This window comes from Mytilus edulis, chromosome 9 (assembly GCF_963676685.1).
Source record: "Mytilus edulis chromosome 9, xbMytEdul2.2, whole genome shotgun sequence".
NCBI lineage: Eukaryota > Metazoa > Mollusca > Bivalvia > Mytilida > Mytilidae > Mytilus > Mytilus edulis.
Window position 1 is genome coordinate 75,575,644 of NC_092352.1, and position 15,713 is coordinate 75,591,356.

The 15,713-nt window shown below is 30.5% G+C and overlaps 1 protein-coding gene across 3 annotated transcripts in view; it reads left to right on the forward strand.

Moving 5' to 3' along the window:
• The window catches only part of LOC139489028 (cGMP-dependent protein kinase 1-like), a 110,535-nt gene extending 97,237 nt beyond the window's left edge, over positions 1-13,298 (forward strand). For all 3 annotated transcript variants that reach the window (XM_071275079.1, XM_071275080.1, XM_071275081.1), the window contains exons 11-17: positions 665-804; positions 3,090-3,179; positions 6,917-7,058; positions 7,658-7,821; positions 8,876-8,998; positions 9,624-9,753; positions 11,193-13,298. In XM_071275079.1, the coding sequence (XP_071131180.1) occupies positions 665-804; positions 3,090-3,179; positions 6,917-7,058; positions 7,658-7,821; positions 8,876-8,998; positions 9,624-9,753; positions 11,193-11,291 (888 nt within the window). In that variant the 3' untranslated portion in view covers positions 11,292-13,298. The remainder of the gene's footprint in view (positions 1-664; positions 805-3,089; positions 3,180-6,916; positions 7,059-7,657; positions 7,822-8,875; positions 8,999-9,623; positions 9,754-11,192) is intronic.
• Positions 13,299-15,713: the final 2,415 nt, after the last annotated feature.

The window sequence follows — 15,713 nt, forward strand, 5'->3', positions numbered from 1 at the left end:
TATTTAATACCTGTTCTGTAGTTTGTGCGTTACGTTCTAGAAAGATCTATGAGTTAAGCAGTTCTGGGAATTTATAACCGCTTTTTTCGTGTCTAAGTTTTGCCTTTGAATTTAGATTTTTGAGTCCATTGGCGTTAAACCTACAAATTATGAGCTTCTTCTTTTTACTTATTCCAGGTTAAATTCAATTGAAGATGATATCATTTCAGTCTTTGCTTCTATCCTTGATATTTGAGATTTGTTCTGAACATCGGATTACGTATTAAACATCACTAGCTTTCACATGTTTCAATTGTTTTGTTTTGAGTGTTCAAAATATATGTAAATTCTGAAATACATATCTAATGAACGAAATGTAAGGAAGTGCTATTTCCACCTTCTGCGTTTATATTTGTATCATATATACAATATGTTCAACCCACTATTTTATTCGTAAATGCCTTTATAAAGTCATGAACTTGACAGTTGTTTTCCGTTCTTCCCGTTCGTTGGTATAGTCAAGCGTTTGATTTTGTCTGGTTGTATGGACTTTATCCTTTTTAAAATTACCCTGGAGTTCGGCAGTTTTGCTAATACTTGGTTCCTATGTAAAGTTTTATTGTGGTTTTTTGATAGATGTAAATATGTATCTGATGACAGATTATATTTTGGTTTCTTTTTTTAGGTTCAAGTTAACAATGACAGTAGTAGAACATTTGCCTTGAAAATTTTAAAGAAACATCATATAGTAGAAACACGTCAACAAGAACATATCATGAATGAAAAGAAAATTATGTCAGAATCGAGAACAGATTTTATAGTTAGGTAAGTATATCCAATAGATACTGGTGTTTTCAATTTCAAAATATCAAAATAATGTCAAGAGAGGCGAGGGATACAAAAGTTACATTCAAAACGCCATGACTTAAAAAGAAAACGACCACTACACAAACAAAAGTACACAAATCACAATATAGAAAACTAAGGACTGTGCAACACTAACCCAATCATAAACTTTGGGTTATCTCAGATACTCCGGAAGGGTAGGCACATATGGCATCCGTCGTGTTGATCATATTAGTACACATCCGTTTAAAAGTCTTAGTCGGCAGGTCACATTCGGAAACAGGAGCGTTTTATGCGTTTTTCGTAGTTTAATAATGAATACAAAAGGGGTTCAAAAATTATGGCCGTAAAAGTTAAACTTATTAACCTTAGTTTTTTTTTTGGGTATTGGAATATGCATCAGCTGAAAATTATTCAAAATGCTTGTAATGATTTATTTTCATACCGACAACAGAGCAATTACTTTATTTACACTTATGCAACTAACACCCATTACTGGTGGTATCGACCAAAGTGTAGCAATTCATTAGTGAAACATTACATAACGCAGTAATCTTTTCTCATCTCTGTTATTTTATTTTTCACAATACAAAAGAAGATAACTGTTCCTTAATTTTTCTCTTTATCAAATACAAATATCAGTAAGCCATGTTCTACACACCAGCCGACCATGCGAGGGCTGTATAGCTAGTCAAGGTCGTTAAAAACTTCCATCATATACACACCAACAAATATGCATTGATTTATTATGATCCCACTACTGTTAAAAAGTTATAAAAGATGCAATACAGTGAAAGATATTCAATTATAGCTGCGATAGAGTTTTCTCATGACAAACTGATGGATTACAATGGAAAAAAATAAATGTCATATATTTGCAATAGAGCAGCTACAAATGATGTAAAGTTGGCAAACGTACTAACTTTTTATAACATTTTTTTTTGCTTTTTATATATATCTATATATTTGAATGGTTCAGCACAATTGAAATAGCTTCTAAGATTCCAAAATTAAGTATGATTAATAGACAAAACAGATAATTTGATAAAAAGACGCATGAACTTTTCTATCATTGACATGGTTTTTACATTATAGGAAGCCCAAAATACAATTGTGATAAAAATAAAAACCTTGACGTAGGAATTTTTTTTTATTATTCTTAAAAGTTGTGATCACCATCAATAAATAGAAATTATAGACTAATCATAATAATTTCATATGTTATCATAAAATTAATGATAAAGACAAAAACTCATGGTTTGATCTACAAATAGACGGAATCATTGAAGCTTTTATAAATACTGCTATATTAAATAAATTATGGTGTAAGTTTTTTGAAGTAATATGTATGTTATGCTTAACCCGTCAAAACAATAAAAATGAAGTGATCTCTTTATGGATATAATTAAAGTTAAGGTGGATGGATATATTTAACATTAAGGTGGATGGATATATTTAACGTAATTAGAACTTGTAGGATTCAAAGTAAATAATGGCATACGTCAGACATACCCTGTGTCTATGTAAGACTCTGCAGTGGCACTCCAATCAAAACAAATATAAAACGAAGCTACAAAGCATTAAAGAAAAAAAAATACCCTGTTTTAACAACACCTTCACATTCAGTCAGATTTAATCGTTCTTAATGAAAACCATAGTAAGAAATTTTACTCAACATGACATATTATTGGCTTTATAACTATTTTGATATGACCGTCAATGATGAGTCTTATGAAGACGAAACGCGCGTCTGACGTACTAAATTATTATCCAGGTACCTTTAATGTAACCATATTTTGACTATTTTATTTATTATGTCTGTTTAGTTCACGCATCGTTGTAAATATAACGGAGTTTGATGAGACTGTCGTACAAGGTGAGAGGTTTAGCGCTAAAAAACCAAGTTCAATCCACCATTTTCTACATTTGAAAATGCCTGTACCAAGTCAGGAATACGGCAGTTGTTGTCCATCCGTTTTTTATGTGTTTTGCCATGTGATTAGGGACTTTTATTTTCCTCGGAGCAGTATTTTTGTGATTTTACTTTTTGAAAACTATTTACTTCGACCATGAGCGGACCAATCCTTTCTCTTGAACAGCAGAGAAAGAACAGGTACAACCTGTAAAAGTGTTCAGGTTGACAAGACCGGTGACCAAACCCCGATTGTTCGCGCTCGAAGCGAGCAACCATTAGATCACAAAGGCGGTTATTTCTTTTCTTTTAACAATTTCAACATAAGACTTAATATTAATTTCAATTGTAGGTTGTATAGGACTTTCAAAGACAGAAAGTATTTGTATATGTTATTAGAAGTTTGCCTTGGAGGAGAGTTATGGACTGTTTTGAGAGACAAGTAAGTATTAAGGTTTAATCGTTTTATATTGTTATGTTATATAATTTAGTCCGCCTCTTTCAAAAGTGTTTGTTACTGGTATTAAAAGATAAAAGGTGTTTTCCGTGACAGTTTCTGCGCTATGATATGTAAATCAACAAAGTTTTATCTCAGTATATAGTTGACATAAAATATCAAAGAGGTAGATATAAAAAGTATCATATTTTCGTACATCGGATTTTATATGTCCCGATGTTTTATTTTAAGGTTTATCATGCATTTTCGATGAATTATTATATCTTTATCTTTTGTTGTGGTCTTTTAATTTTCGACAATTGTACATTCAAACCCTTTAAATTGCATTACAAAAAGTATTAGTAAATTACAGGACTCCAAAGTAAATTGAAATAGGATAAGTCAATAAAAATTGACAAAATCAAACTCTATCTATTTGAATAGAAAACAACTGCCATATACTTGACTTGTTACACACTTGGTAAACTTTCAGTTGTTTTCTTTGAAAGGCTTTGAGCCAGTGTGTATAGTAATGTGTCAAATGATAATTTCAAGTCACCAAAAAAATATATATATCAAACGGATAATCAAATTTCATAAAGTTCAAGATACCATCCGATATATTAAGCATTTCATCTACATTTTCGCGATTTTCATGAAAAGAGCATAGGATTCAAGTGAGTTATGGATTTTACTTTTGTATTAAATATATGGTCAAAAGATCAGTGATTTAGTTTTTATCGCATGTATCTTCAAAATAGCTAAATTTGAAGTACGGCTCTGAACATTAACCTTAATTGGCATCCCATCTATAAATTGAGTATCAATCAAGAAAACAAAATTAATTTTTAGAATATTGTTTTGACCTGATCTTTATGTTATTGACCTCTATTGTATAACTGTGTCACAGCAGTCTGACAATAGCAAGTCTGCATCCTCCTCAATCGCTAGTTGATAGTGGTGTTTGCTTTAGAAAGACTTGTGTCAAAGATGACTTCTACTATGCCCCATTTTTCCATGCCGAAAACATAATTCTTTCATAATTTATCATGCATTTAAATAGTTAAGAAATGGAATAGGAGAAATAGTCCAGCAAGGTCTAAATTTATTCAAAAGAAGCCCTTTGATTACATCAACTTTTGGCAGGCATATCAAAACACGTATGTTATCAAAATAAAAATATGTAATTATTCTCTCAGCATGATTGAAGGTGAAATTTTATTAACGTACATGTTCCGTGTCAGAATTAAAAGGCATTTTAACCATAGACATATATCAGCTATCAATTGAATATGTTTGCAACAGTTTGACTTGACTTTAAGTGACATGACACTGCATGTTTTGGAACAGATCCAATATCTTATTTACTTTTTTAAAGTGTTTACATTTGATCTTTTACTTGATGTATGCAAAGACACTTTAAAGCAAAAAATAAAACAGAAGTATTCAATAATGTTTCAAAAGATCTATTACTGTCATTATCTTAACTACCACTACAAACCATTAAAGTCTGAAATGGCCTATATCTGTACTCGACTGTACTGATTTTTACTCGACCAGTCTGAATTGGTCTGACTTTTACTTGACATTACTCGACCCCAGTCTGAACCATACTTGACTGTACTGAATCGTACTTGACGCTTATCTTTGCCGTTGAAAATAGTCTGAACTATTACTCGACCAGTCTGAAACAGTCTTAACCCATTCTCGACATGTACTTGACCTATTTTTCCAGTCTAAACCATACTTAACCAAAGGTCTGAACAATACTCGACCAGTCTGAACCATACTAGACCAAAAAACTGTTAAAATAAATTTCTTTTTAACTTAAATATATATATAACAACAGCCAACAAAATTTATAAAAAAAATTAACCTTATAAAAGAAATATATCTCTGATTATATTTAGGATAAAAAAAAATATTATATATAGCTTATGTAAAAAGGGATAAAATTAAATAAATAAATAAAAGTGTTTTTTTGATTAGTGGTGAAATATAAAGTATAACCTCTGCTTGGGGGCAAACTCATAAATAAGATCACACCTGGCCAGAGGTATTAAATTCTAAATAACATTGATTCAAAATTGCAACATCCTGTTTAAATTAAATAGCAAGGCCTTTCGAATATACATGTATGTACTAGATAAGTAATACACGAATTTAAGAAAATAGGGTTTTCTTTTTACCTGTAAAACACACATGTACTGAGGTAATAAGAACATATTAAAGTGCTTTATGTATGCCATGTTAATTTGACAAAAAAAATACTTAAATTAATTGAAATATTTTTTTACTGTTACTTTGGAATGCATTTCCTTTTTTAAAAAGGTTATCAAGGATTGCTATGGAAATTCTATTATCATGATTATATTAAATTCTTGGTTTAATAAAACAAAACAATTAAGCTCTCATTTTTTAAAAATTTATTAATTTGTTTTATATACTATTTTATATATATCTTAATTAAAACATTCACTGCATTATTACCTGAACTCAACTGACACCATGTATCTATACTAGGCTTAAGTTAATGGTGAAAATAGTCCAGTTACCATTAAATACTTCCGAAATATTTATAATATTTTGAATAATATTGAAAATATACATATACATATGCATCATTATGTAAGTGTTGATTAATATTGAGTTGAAGTTATATTTTGATTGATTATTGTGAAATTTTAATTTCAATACTGTATTGAATACATTTTTAATTTCAAGTTGCTGTTCAAATTTCATTTTTATTAAAAGAATTCCTAAATTGATAAAATTCAGTTGATAGATACAAAGAATAGGTCTAGGTTGGTTAAGACTTGGTCGAGTATGGTTCAGACTAGGTCGAGTATGGTTCAGACTAGGTCGAGTACGGTTCAGACTAGGTCGAGTACGGTTCAGACTTGTATAAAATGGTTAAGTACACATTCAGACTGTTAAGTATGGTTCAGTCTACAGTCGAGTTCTATCAAGTAAATCTCAGATGAATTCAGACTGGTCGAGTAAAAATCAGTACAGTCGAGTACAGATATAGGCCATTTCAGACTTTTAATGGTTTGTAGTGTACTGTAACGAAATAAAACTTTATTTGTAAAAAAAACATAAGAAACGCACTTTCACTTGCTGCTTACAAACATCATCAAACGTATACACCATTAACTTATATGTTAAACATTGTTTCAATAGATCTATTATTACATGTACTTTTATAAGATTGTAGATATGTTGCTTTAACGAATCATTAACCTTCTGTAATGCATCAGTATAAAGAAAGTATTACGAGTAACAGTTTAAAAAATAAAGATTAGATATCATGAAAATCATTGAACAGACACAAGTACAAATTGAGCTTTTTCTAATTGAGATTCAAAAACAAATATATTAAACTGTTCAGTATAAATTAGTTTTACAAGTAACACAAAAATTAAACACCTATGCTGAGAAATTCAGGAGAAAACCTAATAACTGCTTATATCCCGGTTATATATTCCAACCCTGGTGGATAGTTGTCTCATCGACAATGATAATACATCTCCTTATTTTAATAGGTACATTAATGTATTTAATAAATCATTCAAAAGACGGTTTTGGCATTGTCCTTTGTGTGTTTCTGTGCTTACCCACTGAACTACATGGTAAATCAATCACTGTTCACAATTTCTTTTTGGATAAAGGAGCTACAACCTTAGTTAAAAAATTATATCCTTAATCAAATTTAATCATAATTGTGACATAATTTTTTACAGAGGCTCATTTGATGATGGAACAACTAGATTTTATACAGGATGTGTGATAGAAGCATTAGCCTATCTTCATAACAAAGGTGTTGTATATAGAGATCTCAAACCAGAAAACCTCTTGTTAGACACCAACGGATATGTAAAACTGGTATGTTAATTGTTATTATAAAAGTATCGCCAACTTTAGATTGTCTCATGATAATAAACTAGAAATGACACACTTATCCAAAGCTTGAACCATGGAAAACATGTCGGTTTATTTAAATTTATAATCTTTAGTCTTTGTCATTCCGTTAATAGAAATATATTTTAAAAACATTGAACATGTTAACGCATGTCAAGAATTCAAGTTTATTCAGTTAAGCTAAGAAAAAGACATAAAAATGAATGGAATGTCAATTATGTTCGTATACAATACTATTTAAAACAATAAACTACATTTATTAATGCTCGTAGAATGTGTTAAGTCACCAACGAAAAATGTGAAATTCGTGAATTTCGATTTGTCCGATGCACACAGATCAAACTAAATAATAAATTATAGTATCATTGAAGTAGCCAAATATAAGTATATGTTTTTTCTTCTGTAAATTATCCCGCTTGAATTTGATAGGTATAGTTTCGTAGACTAATGTTTATCGAGTTCTTTGAAGACGAAAAGTTTGATAGCTCTAAATTGAAAAACAATCATTACCTATGCATATTTGAAAGAAAAGCATTTAATGATTTTTACATATAAACTTGCAGGTTGATTTTGGTTTCGCTAAAAAGGTAGGATTGGGGAGAAAGACATGGACATTCTGTGGAACACCAGAATATGTGGCCCCAGAAATCATTCTTAATAAAGGACACGATATCTCGTCAGATTTTTGGTCGTTAGGGATACTTATGTATGAACTACTCACGGGAAGGTAAGATTTTACATAGGTGTCAGAATTTATTATAAATGAAGCGACCAAAACTAAGCACTCTTCCAAGCTTTCATGCGAAGTGTGTAAATTCACTAATAATTGTATATGATTTGTTAAGTTAGTGTTATTTCGATTGTTGCCAATATCCACTCGAAACGTTTTCAGATAATTTTCATAAATCATGATTTAATGTATAAAAACGTTCCACCAAAAATAATGGGTCTACCCCACTAGACATCGAGTCGACAGTAGAATAATAAAGTTAAAGTATCCATGTACATATTAATAGTTATTGAAGTTGCCAGTTTAATGATTCAATTACGATTAATTGTTCATTCAAGATGACATCAAAGTAAATCGATATTATTTGTTTAAGAAATATTGGCCTAATTTCTTTATAATGGCAAAATTGATAAAGCTTGCAAATTGCATTATAATGTCATAGACAAATATGTATTGTTTTATTTTCATTTACTGTAAATTCAGAAATTATTGCGTGCATTTATTATTGCGATTTAGTCATTTTAGACTTAAATGCGATTTTAATTTTTACGATTTTGAGAATAATCCTGTTTAATTCATATAAAATATTTCAATATGCGAGTTTAAATTATTGCGTTTACAACTCTGTCGCATTTTTCGCAATAATAAAAACCTCGCATTAATTTCTGAATTTACAGTAGTATTTAACGTTGCTTGGTGCTTATTCAAAAATGCAATGGTGTAATAGAAGGCACTTACTAGGATATAAAAAAATAATTGATGTTGGTTTTTCACTTGAAAAAACGCGTAAAAAAGTTATTGGGGATAATCTTTAAGAATTATATGTGATGACGTAAACAAAACATGAACCTTCATATTGTATGAACAATATGAATGAAAATTAAACATAATGCTAAAGGATTGTAATGCCCATTAACTCACAAATCACCTTTTTTTTTAAATGACATTGGCATAAAATTACAATTATAGTTCATATGTATTGACATCAGTAACGCTAACTAGACGTTCAATTTATTGATTATCTAAATGTACTGACTTATTTCTATTTCAGTCCACCGTTCTCAGGACAAGATCCAATGAAAACTTACAATATAATACTGAAAGGGATAGATGCTATAGATTTTCCGAGAAAAATTACGAAGAATGCTCAAAATCTCATTAAAAAGTTATGCAGGTAATACATTGATAATATTGTTCAATTCTGTAACACTAAAAGTCATAGATCCCTGATCAGATTCATGATAAAAATCATAGTGGGACATTGCTGATGGTCCATGCAATTGTGTGAACAAATTTTCACAAACAAAACGTATCGTTATTGGCATGCATGGGAATTATACTTATTCAAGTCATGACGTAATTGATAAAATTTTAAATATAATATACATTTTATATATATGTATTAATTTTGCTACTAGACAATAAGCAACCACTGATAAGGTTGATCTGTTCTTTTTGTATGTGAATGATAAATACAAAGGCTAACTCGAGCATTATACTATTACCAAAGGCAACAGTAGTATACCGCTGTTCAAAAGTCATAAAGCGATTGAAAGAACACAATTCCATGTTACAAATTAAAAACCGAAGGAAACACATCAACTATATGAGAAAAACAACGAAACAACAGAAACACTGAAGTTTCATTAAAATCATTATATCCATGTTTTTTTCTATATTTTACCAGAAATAATATTTATGATTATACTGACATGTTGCTTAATTAGGATATATACACTGTATCGTCTTATTTATAACATTTGGATTGTGAAATTTGACAAGTTTAAATATAAATACAGGGAAAACCCATCAGAAAGGTTGGGATTTGGACGAGGTGGAATGCGAGAAATACAGAAACACAAATGGTTTGATGGATTTAACTGGGAAGGATTACGTAAAAGAACGACCAAATCACCATTTATACCAGAGGTAAGTTAACTCATTTTAGATAACTACCAGGAATAAAACTTTGTGCAAAAGACTCATACGTGGTGTTCTTATGAAAATCGGTTAAAAAAGGTATATACGATACGAAGTTAAAAAGCTATATTGAGGTCTCGATATTCCGAAAAGTTTTGCCAAATATAGATAATTTCTTCTATGATCTTTATTCCTTGGGGTAGAAAATCCTTAGTTCATTAAAAAAAATCAGTTTTGTAAACAGTTGATTTATAATAATGACCATAGCAATGATAATTAATGTCAGCACAGAAGAGAAGACTAATGTTATTGAATATATGCAACAACTAGACGAAACTCTGCAAAAAGGACAACGTCCTTTCTGTATGTCGCCATTGTGCGATCATGTTCTGAAGCTCCATCAGGATTCAGTACTTATATCTGTGACGTGTTTTATTATTTGCCCAATGCATCGGATCGATACAATCAAATGGTAAAAAAAGATGTTCTTAGTCATAGTATTTTAACTATAGACCCCTAGATTCTACGTTTTTAAAATTATGATAGTAATCGAAATATTATTCTAGAAATAAAAATCTGTTCATTATCCGAAATGAATAAAATATGTTCAAAATAATATCACAACACTTTTGTCGTATAAGGACAAGCCTACGACAATGTTAAAAAGAAGGAAATGTGTAGGGACATTCGCTATCTTTAAGTTGACATGACATTTGTTATACTAATAACATAAGACACCATTTGCGAGTATGGTCTCGAGGAAACGATGATAGTCCGTCGGAAGGGGACGATAAATGGCTGACCCGTGTTAAGAGAGAGCCATATCTCTTGCACGTTAAAGACACCCTTGTAGATTTCGAAAAAGAGCAGGCTAATGCCGCTACAAGGCAGCATTCGCACCCGGAAAGTGGAAAGGGATTAATATAAGTTGCAAAACTTGTTTCCCAATCCACTATAAATAAACTAACATAAGAAAAAATGACAGTCCATATAGCAGTAACATATCTGAGGACAAATATTTGAAAATCCAAAACCTAGTACAAACGTCGACTAGTAACATTGTTTGCCATTCCCTTTTGTATGTTATATTCCTAGTATCACATTACATCTCATATAAAAGTAAATCTGGAATAATTTCATGAACTCATGCACAAGAAAATTAAATAACAAAATTACCGAACTCCGAGGAAAATTCAAAACGGAAAGTCCGTAATCAAAAGCTCTAACATATCAAACGAATAGATAACAACTGTCATATTCCTGACTTTGTACATGCATTTTGTTATGTAAAAAATTGTGGATAAAACCTGGTTTTATAGCTAGCTAATTCTCCCACTTGTATGATCACCGCATAAAACCCCACTCTTCAAAAGTTCTGTCCTTCATCATAACCAACCATCGAAGTGCTATGCATAATATTAGTAGTAATATTATTTCTCATTTAACAGATTAAAAATCCTGTCGACACAACGAACTTCGATGATTACCCAGAGGAAGAAGATGAACCACCACCAGATGACGTCACAGGATGGGATCGCGAATTTTGATGACGTATTAATCTATGTGATATTATTGACAAAATGGTAATTGCAATTCTAGCCGGGCAGGTGTGGAGATCGTTGAACTATTTTTAACTGTGATATAATAGGCGATTTAGTGACTTGAGGACAAGAGAGTGAAACGATGTGAATACAGTTCAAACACTATTAGATAGGTTTAATGAATGCTAAGAATCGGACTGTGAGCCGTCCAGCGTTGCATTATAGAAATTTCTTCATTCAAGAAATGCATTGTAGAAAATAGTAGAATATTTGTTTGTTTTACTCTACATATTCCTGTTGAACTGTATGAATAAATAGATTATTTTATTATTCCATATTTGTTTTCGTACAAAGTCTAAGGTGTTTATATTGTTATTAAAGATGAGATAACATTATTTTTTAATTGTGCCTACAAGTGGATATGAAATGGTTACACAAAAGTGCCTCAAAGTTAAATTACTTGTCTTCCACTAAATAGTTCAAATTATTTTTTCTATACTTTTATGTTAAACATCAGCAAAATTAAATATATGCATTTTTCTAACATTATAAAAGACTAATCTTTTATTTATTTTCATAAACTTTGTTAAAATGCTAAAATGATGAAAGACTTTATTTATGAATCAGTCCATTGATGTTACAAAATGTATCTTATGTTCACATTGTCTTGTAGTTTCTATTTATTTTCAGCGACTTTTTTTTAATTAGGGTTTTCTATATAATGTTAATGTCTATATGGTTATACTTTGAAATGGTTTTATGTTATATCAATTAAAAATAACGCAAAATAGTGTGAGAGACATTTTTTTTAAATAATTTTCTCTTCATTAAAAATCAACCTTAATATGCAGTGTTATGTAGAAAAACAAATAATTAAAATAAACTTGTAATCACAAACGTTGCAGTTTCTAAAAAAATGTACATGTAGGATCCTATAGGTTTAAAGTGCATAGTCAAACTAAAGGTGGATGGCAAAACTACTTCTTGTCCAGTTTATTATTCCTTGTCAGTAAGATGTTTATCTTAAACATTGTGTTACTTTTATAATTCTGTGATTGGTGCAATATCTATTATAACTGCTATAAATTAAAACGAATTTTTTTAAGGAATATACACAAACAACTGCACATGGTTTTTGTTTTACAAAATATACAAATTGCAATTGATATTGAATTAAACATGAACATGCAGTGAAAAATGTGCCTCCTAATCTGATGCTTTATATTAAAATGTATTACCTGTTTAAAAATATACCCATCCCCTGCATACATATAAAAATACACAGCCATATTGTAAGTGGTCATAAGGACTGAAAAAGTTTCAATATTTTTTTTAAAGTATGTTATTTATTATAATTGTGTAGTTTTCATGTAGGGTAGGCGGACCGAAATAGCAACCTAGAAATTGCACAACTGTTAAGTTATTGAAAGGACAAAACACTGTTTTTAAATACAAGTAATTCATTGTTGAAATCCACATAACATTGATTCAGAGGTTGTGTATTTTATGTTATTGGTATTTTATCTTTTGAAATGGCATATTAGTTTTAGTTTTGGTTTTGTTTTATCTGTTTTAAATAGTTTGTTTTAATTAGAAAAAAGTCTTATCTCTGTTTTCGTCATACTTTTCTTCAGAAACATATTTTATATAATAATTTTAGAAAGAAATAGAAAAAATAATGGAATTTTTTAATTAACTGCTATAATATCATATATATTACATAATTAAATTGACGTGTTTTTTGTTTTTTTTTTTGTAATTTACATAAAAATATAGCTTAAAATCTTATTTATTAACGGAAAGCAACTATAATACCAGTGATGACAGGTATTTCAAAAAAGTTTCTTGATCATTTCAGGATATGATTGTTTGTAAGCACCATATCTTAGTACATAAATTGATGCATTGTATTTTAATTTTTAAAAAATAACGATAGATTGTATTGAAAAGATGTGCTGTTATAATTATGTACAATGTACAAACGTTCATTATTAATACAAAATATAATTTTTATTTCGTGTTGCATTTGTTCTCCTCCATTGTGCAGTAAAGTTGATCCACTGTATCTACATTGACTCCTCTATCTACTTATAGCAGGTTAGGAACTGATTTCAAGTACGTTATAACATTGATACAGATTTTAAACACATGCATAATATCAAATGTATGTGTTCGTCTTTTTTGCAAAAATAATTCTTCATTTTGTGAGTTCGGGTTGATGTTTTCATGTATTTGGTTTTGATGTTATATTTGTTATTCTCGTGGGATTTTGTTTGATGCTTGGTCCGTTTCTGTGTGTGTTAGTTACATTGTAGTGTTGTGTCGTTGTTCTCCTCTTATATTTATGCGTTTCCCTCAGTTTTAGTTTGTTACCCCGATTTTGTTTTTTGTCCATGGATTTATGAGTTTGAACAGCGGTATACTACTGTTGCCTTTATTTACGATATTTTAAAATAGAAAACCTAAAAAAACTACATGTACGATCTCGTGTAGACATTATAAGAGGACGTAAACGGTTTAGCGGAAAGATAAATATATTATAAATATCTAAGAAGATGCCATCGTGTATGAATATTCTCCGTCTGCGAAGCACGATTCCCATTGCAAGCATCGTCTGTTGAAAAGATAGGATGTATAAATATGCAGCCACGTCTAGTTCGTATAGGGATACAAATAAGTTGTTGCGTTAAGAGAGATGCACACTTTATACGTTTAAATGTTTTGTCGACAACTCTCTGGGTGGTTTTAATGCTACATTTGAAAGGACATATAAAGTGGATTTATTTGGATTCATCTTGGTTAGACTTGATCATTTGCCACTTGCAGTTAGGCAAACACAAAGAAACTGGGAAAATGTCGAGAGAAAAAAACTAAACCATCCAGTGAAACCATCCAACCATCAAACAAGTACTTATAGAATCATTGTTCAGACAACACTGGATGACAATTAAAGCTAATGTATATTAAACAAAACTATAAAACAAATATAAAAATACGAACTTCTGGATTTCTATAACTGTCCTTAATGACAAAACGTTGACTTTGTCCTTGAAAAGACACTGAAAGTTCGAATTGAAACTCGCTGTGTTCCTTTTCTCGTTGAATTATTTCTATACTCGTTTTAGGTAAAATGCAAACAACGTTGGTTTTTTTAAAATGAGATGAAAGCTGTAGTGTGTCTCCACGTACCTTTATCACTGAATAAGTCAGACTTTGGAGATTGTTGATTACAGCAATACAATTATTTAAACAGTTTAGATAGATATAAATCCAGGTAGAAAAGGTGAGGAAAAAGCATCACTCCAAAAGGAGCAAGACCGGGTTCGTTGACAAGATAAGCATTTCCTGATATCCTGATAATGCATACATCACCATGGCTCATATACACTCAGTACAAATAACAACATCGGGAGCAGAAATTTAAAAAAAAGAATCTGAGACCGCGAAAACCTGTCTCTTGGTGATAAAGGATATTTAAATAAAGCAGATTGTGCTTCATATCTTGCTCTACACTTAGAAATCGGCATCAGTAGCTTGATGAGATCTTAACCTTATAACTAAAGATCTGATTGGTAAATTCCTGTTTTTATATAGCTGCATATATACATTACAGACTCACCAGTCTATTTCTTTGTTGTGTTTTGTGTGCTATTGTATGTCTGCTGGTCTTCTTTTTTTTAGCCATTGCGTTGTCAGTCTATTTTCAACTTTCGAGATTGAATGTCCCTTTGGTATGATCTAACTTTCGCCTCTTTTATACTATATTTTCGGTTAAGCGTGTCCCATCAGGACAGAGGATGCTTTATGAACTTTAAGAATCAATGGTTTTGAACGGTAAATTAAAGTTATCCATTCGTATATAAAACTTGAGTTGATTAACAGTTACTATGTATAAATACTCATCAAAGCTCAATGTACCAGGCTTAAAGTTTGAACGCTATAACAAAAATACTGAACTCCAAGGTAAATCCCTAATCAAATGGCAATATCGAAAGCTCAAACACATCAAACGGATGAAAAACAACTGTCATATTTCTGACTTGGTACATGCATTTTCTTACGTTGAAAATGGTGGCTTAAACCTGGTTTTAAAGCTAGCCGAACCTCTCACTTGTATGACAGTTGCATCAAATTCCGTTATATTGACAACGATGCGTGAGCAAAACAAACAGACAAAATAGGTACAAATGTCAAAACTAGGGGTTCAGCAGTCAACCTTGTCTTATAGTCCTAATCAATAAAAACAAACAAATATGTAACAAAGAAACACAAAATGGCATACAGACCAAGCATATTAGCAAAAATTAAAGACAAATATATAAACATTTACCATAGTACAATAACACAATGACGGGATGTATAAGTATAGAGCAACGTCATATGCATACATGTATCAAAGAAACAAAAAGGCATACAAACAAAGCACAT